Raw genomic sequence first — 14,567 nt, 5'->3', positions numbered from 1 at the left:
TTTTTTTCGGAACGAAAATGAAATGAGATTCAAGAAGGGTTTGAATTTCGGAAATTTTTACACCGGCAGCAAACATTACAAATGACGACAAATGTTTATGCTTGATAACAAAAGTAGAACGAAATTTTCCATATAAACGACCAGCTTCGATATATAATTTTCACAATCATGAATCACCGATGAATATAAAATAATAATAATAATAAACAATTTAGTTAGAGATGTATAAATATGATATTTAAATGCGTACTTTTCGACTTCCTCTGCAGTCTCGCCGGTCTCTCTCTCTAGATCTCTATCTCATTTCTCTTCGGTTCTCGGAACGCGCGAGGGTTTCTCTTTGCTGCTCCAGATCTCGGAGGCATCCGCCGTGACGTCGTCGGTTTTGGCTCTCGTTTCCCCCATCATTTTCCAGATCCGGAGCTCCGATCTCGAAGCTCTGAGTACTCGCTCATCATGGCGGCCGCTAACGCTCCCATTACCATGAAAGAAGCCCTCACGGTAATTGTTTTAACTGATTGTTGTTCAAATTGTTTAATTTTTTTTATCGTTTAGCTGCTCATTTTGTAATTTTATTCGATTTTTTTGTTGATAATTGGTTGATTCGTGTGCCTATAGTTTCGGCGATTTGCCTTGAATTGGGCAATTGTGCCTTTTTATTTGTATTGTGTAGTTCTATTGCAGATCTGTTTATTTTGTTTTGAGTTTTTTTGGTGATTTGAGATTGTGGTTTTGGGATTGGATGTTTAGTGTTTTATGGTGTGATTGCAGCTGACTAGCATAGGGATCAATCCTCAGTTCATTACCTTTACAAATGTGACGATGGAATCTGATAAGTATATATGTGTTCGGGAGACTTCTCCTCAAAACAGCGTTGTGATTGTTGATATGAGCTTGCCAAATCAGCCACTGAGGCGGCCTATTACTGCAGATTCCGCACTGATGAATCCAAATACTAGGATTTTGGCATTGAAAGGTAAATGAATTCTGCAGAGCATTCTAATTAATTTAAGTTCATTGGTTGTATTGTTTGCGAAGAATCTTAATAAAATAAGATAGATAGTTAAATACATGACAATACATGGTTATCTATTCTGACTCGAGTTTGCATGGATATGAGTTACTACTGGAGCATTCTTTTGGGTCCTTGGCAGTTTTTGAGAAAACTGCTGCGAAAAAAGGTGAAGGTAATTAAGTTGGATATTTTTGGAAAAAATACTCTATATTCTGACTCGAGTTTGCATGGATATGAGTTACTACTGGAGCATTCTTTTTGGGTCCGCAGTTTTTGAGAAAACTGCTGCGAAAAAAGGTAAAGGTAATTAAGTTGGATATTTTTGGAAAAAATACTCTATATTTCTCCAAGTTTATCCTTCATCTGTAAGAAATAGTAGTATATGTTCAAGTGAGGAGTCTGATTTTTTAAATGATGTAAAGATAATGGCTACTTCCTATTTACCTTTAAGCTTGTTCTAATTATTATTTTGGAAATTATTTCTCCCTTAAATCTAATTAGATTATCTGCGTGATATATCTTTTGATGAATGATAAGACAAGGCAACTGACAATAATAGCTGGAACTAGGGAATAAATGTCAATATCCTGATCCTGAAAATGACATGAAGATGATTACTTGCTTCTTTTTTTGTTATGTTGAAACATGCTATACAATCTGATGTGTGAAAACTTTACCTCCTGTCTCATAAGATTATTGGGATGAGAATTATCACCAATCATATTGCTTGAAAACATATTTGGGTGTGTTTGACAATTTACACTCCCATAATTGTCGAACTGGATGGTATGAATTTACATGTTAAATTTTGTTTTACAGCATCATAAATGGAAAACATTGAAGTACTTGGTCATGTCTTTCTTTTATCTTCATCAATATGTTGAAGCTATTTCTTCGATGTAGCTCAACTTCCGGGAACCACTCAAGATCACTTGCAAATATTTAACATTGAAGCCAAAGCAAAGATGAAGTCACATCAGATGCCTGAGCAGGTAAGATTTTACAACTAACAGAGCGTATCAACTATCAATGCTTTAGGTGGTTGCATATACTAGCTGTCACTTTGTGTATTATATTTAAGGTCTTGCTGTTGGCTGATCTGCATTTGATGATTTTTGACAGGTCGTGTTTTGGAAATGGATTAGCCCAAAGATGTTGGGTTTGGTGACACAGTCCTCAGTTTATCATTGGTCAATTGAAGGTGAGATCTCATTGTTAGGACTGCCACTCACATGATTACATTTCTCGTTTTCTTAAAGGGGCTTGTACCGGCTTTCCTTAAAAGTCTCTCTTTCCGAGTAGGTGATTCTGAACCTGTAAAGATGTTCGATAGAACGGCTAACTTAGCAAATAATCAAATCATCAATTATAAATGTGATCCTTCTGAAAAGTGGCTGGTTTTGATTGGCATTGCTCCTGGTTCACCTGAGGTGGGTATTTGCATTTGTTTTCTTTGCTTACTTGTGTCTTTTATGATTTTGGTCATCAGCAGTATGCATGTGTTGTGATGTATAGTTTGTTTTTTATGCATTTCCTGCAATGTCGCTCTTGTATTTTCTACAGTTACAAATAGTTATTTTAGTTTTTGCTGTTTTTTAATTGATGTAAATTTTCTATGGATAAATTTGCTAGAGTTTATGCATTAAAGTTTAAAGTTTAAACAGTGGGTGACACAAGAAAATTTGGAAGGAATGATTGTTATGTTAGACTTTATAACATTTGGCTTTTGGTTAGCCCCTATTTTTATTTTTGTATACATGATACAGAATGATAGTTGTTGCTGTTAATGATGTTTTGATCAAGATCAACAAATTCATAACGACGGTCATTTAAGGGTATCATATTTTGCCAAAGTACACTATTTGTATTTAACTATTGATCTACTGCTGTTTGAAGTATTGCTTATGCATTGTTTTTTATTTATTTATTACTTTTTTCATGATCTTATTGGAGTTTAAGGTACTGTCTCTTTGATTAGGGTCAGTACTATTGTTGTTTAATCACTTCTTGCTTTGCTATTTCTATCCAGTTGGACTCTACTTTAGGTTTTTTCCTGGTATGCCACATATGTAATGTGATGTTTTTGATTGGATCAATGTTGCTTGGATGTTCTGTTCTTTAGTTTAGAGATATAGGTTTTTGTTGACCGCTCTTTACATTTGCGTATTTCCCTTTACAAGAATTATACTGAGATTAAATTCCATTTTAGCGCCCTCAATTGGTCAAAGGAAGTATGCAGCTGTTTTCTGTCGATCAGCAACGCAGTCAGGCCCTTGAAGCACATGCGGCGTCATTTGCTTCTTTCAGAGTATGCATCTTTTCTTCAGATTCTTTTCCTTGATTTGTTCCGAGATGAGCAAAATCCATTCTCAACTTTGATATTTTTGGGCAGGTCGCAGGAAATGATAAAGATTCCATTCTTATTTCTTTTGCTACAAAATCTTCAAATTCTGGTCAAATTTCATCAAAGTTGCATGTTATTGAGCTTGGTGCTCAGCCAGGTGGATAAAAGTTTCATTCAATTTTGATTTTAACTGTATCATTTCAGAAGCTATTGATTTGGGATATGCTGTACAAGATACTTGTAATGTTGATTTTTTCTGTTTATGCTTATTGGTTGGCCCTGACAATTTTTTTAGGGAAACCTTCTTTTACAAAAAAGCAAGCAGATTTGTTCTTTCCTCCAGATTTTGCTGACGACTTTCCTGTGGCCATGCAGGTATTCCTTCTTAAAGACTTAAAGTAACTTGTTTTTCTTTCTGCTAGCGAGCCTATCTAGTTGAGTCCACTCTGCAGCTGATTTCCATTTAATGCACATTTCTGCCAATTTTGCAGATATCTCATAAATATGGTCTTATTTATGTGATTACAAAGCTGGGGCTGCTCTTTGTCTATGATTTGGAATCTGCTGCTGCAGTATACAGGAATAGAATCAGTCCAGATCCCATTTTCCTGACATCAGAAGCTTCATCTGTTGGAGGTTTCTATGCTATTAATAGGCGAGGGCAGGTTTTACTCGCCACAGTTAATGAAGCGACTATTGTGCCATTTGTCAGTGGCCAGGTATATTAATCTAATTTTGCATGTTATGAGTAATTCATAGTATACCACGGTTTCAAATATTGAGTCTTAAAAGGTAATTTTTAGCTAAACAATCTGGAGCTTGCTGTCAATCTTGCAAAAAGAGGAAACCTTCCTGGTGCCGAGAATTTGGTAAGTTCATTTTGTCTTTTTAACCATCTTTTTTTCTCCAGACGTGGTATGTGCATGGAGGGAAGAATGATGTCACTTTGCGTATAATTGATGGACGCTTTCTTTAAGACATGAATTCGTATTGAGCATGTTTCTTTGGTGGATTCAAATTAGGCCTGGCCCCTGGGCTGTTTTCTGATTAACAGCTGTACTTGTTTTGTGAAGCACCATAATTTTCATCCCTTTTATTTATGTCATCTTAAGTAACTTCAATATTTTGTTTCTTCAAATCTTCCCATGATTGCGTGCAATTTCAGGAATATTACTCTGAGCTGCCTGGCTTAATTTTTCCATTATCTAATTAATTTTTTCTTGATTATGGAGCTCCCTCCTTTTGTTCTGTTGAATATGCTTTGTTTTTATTGAAAGATTTAATCTCATGAGAGACAAATAATCTTTGTTTTACTTTCTTAATGCATCTCAGGTTGTCCAACGTTTCCAAGAATTGTTTGCTCAGACAAAATATAAAGAGGCCGCAGAGCTTGCTGCAGAATCTCCTCAAGGCATCCTTCGGACACCTGACACTGTTGCTAAATTTCAGGTACATCATCTTCTACATTAGCTATCAAGTGTTTTATTTTTTAGTGCTTAAGAAGCTTTGCATAAAAATATTATTCCATTGGATATCTTCAGAATTTTCTTGCAGCAGGAATGCAATTAAACAGTTGTTTATTTTCAACGCGTGGTCGCGTGCCGAGTTTCTTTTTGACTTGATGTGTTTTTTGTCAGAGTGTTCCTGTTCAAAGTGGGCAGACACCACCATTGCTGCAGTATTTCGGGACGCTGTTAACTAAAGGAAAACTAAATGCGTTTGAATCTTTGGAGTTATCTCGTCTTGTTGTCAACCAGAACAAGAAGAATCTATTGGAAAACTGGTTGGCTGAAGATAAACTTGAGTGCAGTGAGGAACTTGGAGACCTTGTGAAGGTTATTATAAATTTGAAACTTCAACCATTTTCAGATTGTATACTGTTCAAATAATGTGGTTCAAGGTTGCACTGTTTATTCTGTAATCCAAAATTGCATTTTCCTTGTCTTTTTCATAGACTGTTGACAATGACCTCGCACTAAAAATATTTATCAAAGCCAGAGCAACGCCAAAAGTTGTTGCAGCCTTTGCCGAGCGTCGTGAGTTTGACAAAATCTTGATATATTCGAAACAGGCAAGTGATGAGTACTTTTGGATTTTTTGCTCGTTTCATTTTATCGTCATTTTCCTACTGTTCTGTTTGATTTCAAATTCCTACTGTTATGTCAGATTTCAAAGAATACCTGTTTATCTTGAAACAGGTTGGCTACACACCGGACTACCTGTTCCTTTTGCAAACCATACTACGGTCAGATCCTCAGGTATGCTTGGATCTTGTTACGTGACATTTAAATATCTTTAGATGCTGTGCAACTTACTCGGTTTCATTATGATCAGCGTGTTATGATATTTAGAAGTATTTTTATAATGATTATGTCTGTCCCTTCAGGGAGCTGTTAATTTCGCACTTATGATGTCTCAAATGGAAGGAGGTTGTCCTGTTGATTACAATACCATTACTGATCTCTTTCTACAGGTCTGAACGCCTTGTATATTTGAAACATTCTGATTTTTTTCGTACCTTCATTCTGGGTAAAGCCTATCTTATGCTTTAATTAATTAAAATATTTAATTTTTTTATCATTTGGTCCAGAGGAATATGATTCGTGAAGCAACAGCATTTCTTTTGGATGTCCTGAAGCCGAATTTGCCTGAGCATGCATTCCTGCAAACTAAGGTTAATCTGTAACTAAAACTTGTAAATCAGTTTCTAGTTAAAGCTCTTCCTATTGTAAATCAGTATCTATCTTTCTTTATTTTTGTTGATGGATTGCTTCATGATTTTGCTATGTTATTTCAGGTCCTGGAGATCAACCTTGTGACCTTTCCTAATGTGGCGGATGCTATTTTGGCAAATGGCATGTTTAGTCATTATGATAGGCCACGGATTGCTCAACTTTGTGAAAAAGCTGGCCTTTATGTTCGAGCACTTCAGGTTTAATGCCTCATCATCTAGCATCATTAATTTGTTATGCATGCTTAGTTTTCCATTTAATTTAACATTTTATCCGTGCCCGCAGCATTACTCTGAACTGCCAGATATCAAACGTGTTATTGTCAATACTCATGCAATCGAGCCACAGGTTAATAAAATCTATGACTGTTTTGTGTTCATTAATTGGTTGTTAGTGCGTAATGATGTAGTAATTTCAGGGACTCGTGGAGTTCTTTGGGACACTTTCTTCGGAATGGGCACTGGAATGTATGAAAGATCTTCTACTAGTCAATTTGAGGGGAAATCTTCAGATAATTGTTCAGGTAGGATTTATTGTACCAACTCAATTCAGAAATCTTCCGGAAAAAGAATTGTGAAATATTTTGTCACTCCAATTTTTTTAGTTTTATTGTTCTTGTATCCGCTATACATACTGTTCAACTGTATATAGGTTGCGAAAGAATACTGTGAACAATTGGGGGTTGAAGTATGCATAAAGCTATTCGAGCAGTTTAAGTCCTATGAAGGATTGTATTTCTTCTTGGGGTCGTATTTGAGCTCTAGGTAATCTCTGTAGAATCACGGGATTTCTAATCGCGGTAGGGTATGTTTGTCTTGCTAATTACTCGTATGTGGAAATATGATTGGTCTGTGGCAGTGAGGATCCTGAGATTCACTTCAAGTACATCGAAGCTGCTGCCAAAACTGGACAAATTAAAGAGGTGGAGCGTGTGACGAGAGAATCAAATTTCTATGATGCTGAAAAGACTAAGAACTTTTTAATGGAAGCAAAACTTCCAGATGCAAGACCACTTATCAATGTCTGTGACCGCTTTGGTTTTGTTCCAGACCTCACGCATTACTTATACTCTAACAACATGCTTCGTTACATTGAAGGTTATGTGCAAAAGGTATTATTTTCGTTTGAAGCTTTTCTTTTAATTTGGGAAATCATTTTGTGTACTTCAAATCTCTTGATTTATGGATAGGTCAATCCTGGAAATGCTCCATTGGTTGTTGGCCAACTCCTAGATGACGAATGTCCCGAGGATTTCATTAAAGGTCTGATCCTTTCTGTCCGCTCTCTGCTTCCAGTTGAGCCTCTTGTGGAAGAATGTGAGAAAAGGTACCTTGTCTGCTCTCTTGAACTTCACTTTCAGGTAGTTTCAGGTACCTTTTTCCTTCATATCCTTATGTATGGTTGGTGGTATGCAGGAATCGCCTCCGCCTACTTACTCAATTTTTGGAACATCTTGTGAGTGAAGGAAGCCAAGATGTGCATGTCCACAATGCTTTAGGTAAAATCATAATTGATAGCAACAACAATCCGGAGCACTTTCTTAACACCAACCCATACTATGATTCCCGTGTTGTGGGAAAGTATTGTGAGAAGCGTGATCCTACCCTTGCTGTCATCGCGTACAGAAGAGGACAATGTGACGATGAACTCATTAATGTGACAAATAAGAACTCTTTGTTCAAACTGCAAGCCAGGTCCGTAAGTTGTATAGGATTAGTGTATGGCTAGTTTCTTGTTTCCTGGAAGTTAATTCACTGCTTTTATTGTATCAGATATGTGGTTGAACGTATGGATTCTGATCTGTGGGGAAAAGTTCTAGATCCAGAAAATGAATTCAGAAGGCTGCTCATCGATCAAGTTGTATCAACTGCTTTGCCTGAAAGCAAGAGCCCAGAGCAAGTCTCTGCTGCTGTTAAAGCTTTTATGACAGCTGATCTTCCTCACGAACTAATTGAATTGCTTGAAAAGATTGTTCTTCAAAATTCGGCATTTAGTGGAAACTTTAACCTGCAAAACTTACTTATATTAACTGCAATCAAGGCAGATCCATCCAGGGTTATGGACTATATTAATAGGCTTGATAACTTTGATGGCCCAGCTGTTGGAGAAGTTGCTGTGGAAGCTCAACTATATGAAGAAGCTTTTGCGATTTTTAAGAAGTTTAATTTGAATGTCCAGGCTGTTAATGTTTTACTGGATAACATTCGAGACATTAACCGAGCCGTAGAATTTGCATTCCGTGTCGAAGAAGATGCTGTTTGGAGTCAAGTGGCCGGAGCTCAACTCAGGGAAGGCCTGGTGAGTGATGCAATTGAGTCATTTATACGTGCCGATGATGCCACCCAATTCTTGGAAGTCATCCGAGCTGCAGAGGATGCAGATGTTTATCATGACCTGGTGAAGTACCTTCTCATGGTCAGGCAAAAAACTAAAGAACCCAAAGTGGACAGTGAGCTCATTTATGCATACGCCAAGATTGATAGGCTTGGTGACATTGAAGAATTTATTCTTATGCCAAATGTTGCTAATCTGCCTAATGTTGGTGATCGCTTGTATGATGAAGCTTTGTACGAGGCTGCAAAGATTATTTTTGCCTTTATTTCTAACTGGGGTAAATTGGCAATCACACTTGTGAAGTTGAAGCAATTTCAAAGTGCTGTTGACGCAGCACGGAAGGCTAATAGCGCCAAGACGTGGAAAGAAGTCTGCTTTGCCTGTGTTGATGCTGAGGAGTTTCGCTTGGCTCAGATATGTGGTCTCAACATCATTGTACAGGTACTTAAAAGAGTCTCAAGTTTTATGTTGTGTATGATTAACTTTATCACAACGGCATGCCCTATTTCATATTCATTGATTTCTGGACTACAAATATTGCAGCTAAATATTTTTTTGATTGTTATAGGTTGATGATCTGGAAGAGGTCAGTGAGTATTATCAAAACAGGGGATGCTTTAATGAGCTTATATCTCTTATGGAGAGCGGTTTAGGATTGGAACGAGCCCATATGGGGATCTTCACCGAGTTGGGTGTCCTCTATGCCAGATACCGCCATGAGAAGCTTATGGAGCACATCAAATTATTCTCTACTCGTCTCAATATTCCCAAGCTGATCCGAGCTTGCGATGAACAGCAGCATTGGCAAGAACTGACTTACCTATATGCCCAGTATGACGAGTTTGATAATGCGGCAACAACTGTCATGAATCATTCCCCGGAGGCTTGGGAACACATGCAATTCAAAGATATTATTGTCAAAGTTGCCAATGTCGAGCTATATTACAAAGCTGTGCACTTCTATTTGCAAGAGCACCCTGACCTCATCAATGATATCTTAAATGTCCTTGCTCTTCGCATCGATCACACTCGTGTTGTGGACATAATGAGAAAAGTTCGTTTTTCTATATGATTTTTTTTTCGCACCTTTAAATTTTTTTTTAAAGAAAATGTTGGGTGAGATTTCTCATTGTATTATTTTAATCTACGCAGGCAGGTCATCTGCGTCTTGTTAAGCCTTATATGGTAGCAGTTCAGAGCAATAATGTGTCTGCGGTGAACGAAGCTCTCAATGAGATATATGTAGAGGAAGAGGATTATGATAGACTACGTGAATCAATTGATTTACATGATAATTTCGACCAGATTGGTCTCGCTCAAAAGGTAAATTGTGATGCCTCTTCTTTTATATCCTTCCTTCTGAAGGTTAATATACCCATCTTTTTTTCCTCGAGTAGATTGAGAAGCACGAGCTTCTTGAGATGAGGCGTGTTGCTGCTTACATCTACAAGAAAGCCGGCAGGTGGAAGTTATCAATTGCATTGTCGAAGAAAGACAACCTTTACAAAGATGCAATGGAGACAGCATCACAATCGGGTGATCGTGAACTTGCTGAAGAGTTGCTTGTTTACTTCATTGAACGGGTAAAGTTAATCATTTTGTTTATGACAGTAAATCTCAGCGTGTTAACATCACTTGAATTTAAGATGCTTGACTCTTGTATATATTATATAAATTTGTTGCTGTTCTTTATACGGTTTTGTAGGGTAAGAAGGAGTGCTTTGCATCGTGCCTCTTCGTTTGTTATGATCTGATTCGCCCAGATGTTGCGCTTGAGCTTGCTTGGATGAATAACATGATTGACTTTGCCTTTCCCTATCTGTTACAGGTGATTCTTTGTCTTTCTTTTTGTACCTCCTTTGTCGGTGTGCATGTTTTATCGGGATGCTTATTGATCCATTTGATCACCTAAAATGTTGAACAGAAACTTAAAGTTATAATTTTCTTGAGATGTTATATTCTTTTGTACACACTTCATTTGCAAACGTGTAACGTTTGTTCCCTATGTCAGTTTATCCGTGAATACACTGGCAAAGTTGATGAACTAATTAAGGACAAGATTGAGACCATGAAGGAAGTGAAGGCAAAAGAGGATGAGGAGAAAGATGTTATCATGCAACAGGTAATCCTGTTGGTGTAAGATCATGTTTTAATTCTAATGTTTGGACACCTAAATGATTTTTGCCACGTCCGGTTTTGAATTCATTTCTCACTCAATCTGGGTTTTTTTTCAAGGGGGAGCAGGAATGTAATCTGTTTTGCTACTTGAATTTAATTATATCATGTATCTGGTGTTGATTTTGGTGCAAGTTTTATGTTTGATTGTACGAGTTTGTTCTGATGGCTTTTCAAAAAATTTGGGTACAAATATTTTTTTGTACCCAATACATAAGATTTTGGTGGCATCACCATTCCTAATAATGCAACCAACATCTAGACATTTCATATTTGTCGAATTAGAAATTTGCTTCTGACAAGTACATCAATTTTTTATAAAAATCCTATTTGCTGCAGAATTTGTATGCCCAGCTGCTGCCTCTTGCTTTACCAGCTCCACCTATGCCAGGCATGGGAGGTCCCGGAATGGGAGGTGGTTATGGTGCACCGCCGCCACCAATGGGTGGTATGGGCATGCCTCCGATGCCACCATTTGGCATGCCACCAATGGGGTCTTATTGAAATATGGAAGTGTTTCATGGTCGAAGGTTCATGGCAGGTACTCTCTTAATGATACAAGAGGACACAATGTTTGGGGTTTTGTTCATAAAATTTCTTTTTTTTCTCAAGCATTTCAAATTTCCCAAATTTAACTGGCTGCAGGAGTTGGCTGAGTTCAAGTTAGAAAATAATGAGATTCGACGTTGTCTGTCACCTGTGTGGATATATACAATACATTTGTAATATTCTTTGGTAGTCGAGGTAATTTTTTTGCAGCTATAGGCGGCAAGTTGAACTGGTGAAGGATTATTTGTATTTTATAAAGGGGGAAGCCAACAAGGCAGGCAAGGGATGTTTTGTGGGTTTGATATATTCGATGAGTTCGTTCTAATTTGCTCTTCTAAGAATTCGGGTGAAGTGTTTTTTGACCCTGAAACGAATGAGATTTCTTTTGATAGTTGAGTGTGCTTGTTGGTCATCCATCAGCGTTGTGAGCTACGATCGTGACGATATTATCGTTCTAGTTGCAGTTTGGGGGTTCGTAAACAGTCTTTAAATTATTCGGGAATATTAAAATGGATGGTTGTAGTTTTGAAGCAAAAAGATTGTAAGTAGACTCTTTATTTGGCTCGCTGTATTTGTCATTTTGATTTAGTTTTTTATGTTGTCATATGTTAGTATTAGTTGTATATCTTTCAGTTTTTTTTTTTTAAACATAATTTAAATCTCTTTTCGACTTGAATGTGGACGTGGTGTTGCATATTTTATTGTCGTACAGCCTGTTAAAAAAAGACTCAAATTACAGAAAAAAACAAAAAACAATATATTAAAAATGAAATTTCATGATATCGTTGACCAAAACCATCAAAAGGCCAAAATCCAAAGTCTTTTCCTATAAAAAAAAAAATCATTGAAATTCTTAAATAATCGTTTAGGTAAAAATAAATTAAGTTGACAGTTTATTGCAAAAAATTGTTTTTACCGAATACCAGCTTATTTTTAAATAATATTTACGAAGGATTGAAACACGGTTTGAGATATTAAATTGTACATCTGTAAGTAAAGTCAACTTACATGGGAAATCTTTGGGAATTTGGCATACGTTTATACTTGAAATATTAATATATTTTTAATGAATCGTGTCTCAGAAAGCATCATGTTAGGATTTTCGAGCATGAAATAATAATAGTATTTATTTTTGTTTTTTGAAGCAAATAAGATGCATTAAATATTAGCAGGAGAGACATCCATAATCTATGATGGAAATAAACATTCAACCCAAGACATTGAAGAAGGATGTGAGAGAGCAAAGCGTGCTATACAATGACCCACCTTATTAGCGGGTCTATTTACATGAGCTAAATTATTGAAAATATCAGATGCGAAGATAGCTCGAATATCCGCTGACATGATGCCTTTTGGACCACGGTTCTCCGTTGCTGATGTCACTGCTTGGACAACAAGGGAAGAATCCGAAGAAGTCAAAACATTTTCGAAACCGGTATTAACTGCAACAAATACCATGATGGATAGCCATAATTTCTGTCATAAGCACTGATCATGGATTACGAATACCACAAGAAGACACATCTCTCAGAGATCCAAAATAAACCCGAATCATCACACCCGCTCTGAACTGGCCTTTTATCTCATCAAAACCCGCGTCAACATCGACTCTAATATGTCCCGAAAGAGGTTTTGACCATTTTTTCACTTGTATTGTAGTGACCCGTTTCGGAATCACCTACTAATCAAAGTTTAAGCATGCAATAAATATCTTAAAGCATAATAATCAATAAAAACAGCGGAAACTAAAATGATACAACTAAAAACCACCGATGAAATACAACTGGTACTGAAATCAAGTGTAGACAAATGTTATACAACTCCATCGAATTACGGTACTCAAAATCCAGTAATAAACCTGGTACGGTACAAATCCAACCATGCTGAAACTCAACGATCGCTATCTCCTAGTCCGTCCAACCTAAGCCATGTCTTGTAGAATGGAGTGTCCAGAACCAAAAACCAAGGATGTGAGCTAACAACGCTCAGTACGAAAGTATGAGTATATACATGCCATGAATGCTAATGCAAATTAAAGGGTACCGAAAACCTATCAAGGTAGGAAACTCTAGCTCAAACAATAGACGTCATGGCATGTAGCACGCTGGGCTGTCGCATCAGGAGGTACTCCCATACCATAAAAATAAGTGGATCAAAGTAACCGGACCCGAATCCAGGGAATCCATCCACAATAACTCGGGGCTGGGCAATCCCTCTACTGGTAATATCAAGGTATAGACTCAATATGATAATGCGTGTAGCTGTAATAACTGTGGAATAATAAATGCACATAATCCATGCCATATAAACATGAAAACATAGAACATGCCTACTCAACCAGGATATCTCAGATAGTACGTCTGTAACTCAATTAAGCAACTCAAGCAACCTAGCAATACTGACTCTCTAGTCCAAGCCTATAAACGGATAATCATCATATCACTTATTTTCTACTAAAAGCCTTAACTAGAATAATAGCCACTCATAGAAGCTAATCAGAGTCTAGACTTATACATGCGTCCGTCGTTAGTCCTTTGGTGCAATGGCTTCTAAACCTAGGTGCAACTTTGCTACGATCCAGGTAGCGCCTTGATATCGTCCGACCTTCGAACCAACGTCTAAAACCGCTAGAATCAAGCTAGAAGTCGAGAGAGAGAGAGAGAGAAGTGAGAATGGTGTGAAGAAATGGCTGCCTCGAGCCCCTATTTATAGGCAACTATCGAACCTACCGATCCCACGATCGGATCTTTCGATCGGACTTCGGAGCTTCCTATATCCCTATCCGAGCTTCCGATCTCTATCCACCAAACGCGTGTCCCTGATTGGACAACACATGCTGTCGATGGAGTTCGGACCTTCTGAACTGGGGTTCGGAACTTTTGATCTATCTCACGTCAAGTCACCAATCAGAAAGTCCATACTTTCTTATCCAAAGACGATCGAACCTTCCGATCTCGATTTCGGAGCTTCCGAACTCACCTCGGCCTCTGAAGTACAACGTTGCTTTCGAACTTCTCTTCGGAGCTTTCGAACTGTCCAATAACTTGAAGCCCTTGGAACCATTTAGGAACCCCTTAATCATGTTTAGGCAGTTGATTAACTTAATAAAAAAATTAGATTATTACATGTATAGATTGAGAAGGTTGTGTAGAGGGCAGGCATGCTATTCTAGCTTTCCGAAATTCATCAAAATAGGGAAACACACAACCAATATTCAATGGTCGTCGATCTTTGTGAGATGCATGTTTCCACTGACACATTTCTTTCCAGATCGCCCAAACAACATTGCAAAAGATCCAAAATTGGTTTTGGAAAGTATAAAAACCATATATATCCCACTATCCATGAAAGAGCACTCTCTGCATAGTTTCAAATATGACCAATACATTGTACCCTTCCATAAATAGGAAAAATGAGT

The 14,567-nt window shown here is 37.4% G+C and overlaps 1 protein-coding gene across 1 annotated transcript; it reads left to right on the top strand.

Moving 5' to 3' along the window:
* The first annotated feature begins 241 nt into the window (after positions 1-241).
* LOC140865563 (clathrin heavy chain 1-like) lies at positions 242-11,728 on the top strand. The gene is made up of 31 exons (XM_073270242.1): positions 242-501; positions 772-976; positions 1,919-2,007; positions 2,138-2,216; positions 2,318-2,445; positions 3,225-3,323; positions 3,408-3,516; positions 3,655-3,734; positions 3,851-4,078; positions 4,163-4,228; positions 4,692-4,808; positions 4,997-5,194; positions 5,314-5,430; positions 5,558-5,617; positions 5,746-5,832; positions 5,950-6,033; positions 6,157-6,291; positions 6,377-6,439; positions 6,510-6,614; positions 6,743-6,855; positions 6,950-7,202; positions 7,281-7,417; positions 7,507-7,785; positions 7,864-8,866; positions 8,994-9,479; positions 9,578-9,748; positions 9,823-10,008; positions 10,131-10,253; positions 10,437-10,547; positions 10,940-11,141; positions 11,246-11,728. Exons 1-30 carry the CDS (start codon positions 457-459, stop codon positions 11,102-11,104), a joined length of 5,121 nt encoding a protein of 1,706 aa, XP_073126343.1. The 5' UTR covers positions 242-456; the 3' UTR covers positions 11,105-11,141; positions 11,246-11,728.
* The last annotated feature ends 2,839 nt before the right edge of the window (positions 11,729-14,567 follow it).

The sequence above is a fragment of the Henckelia pumila genome, chromosome 4 (assembly GCF_033568475.1).
Source record: "Henckelia pumila isolate YLH828 chromosome 4, ASM3356847v2, whole genome shotgun sequence".
Classification (NCBI taxonomy): Eukaryota; Viridiplantae; Streptophyta; class Magnoliopsida; order Lamiales; family Gesneriaceae; genus Henckelia; species Henckelia pumila.
This window is presented reverse-complemented; position numbering and strand designations above follow the sequence as displayed.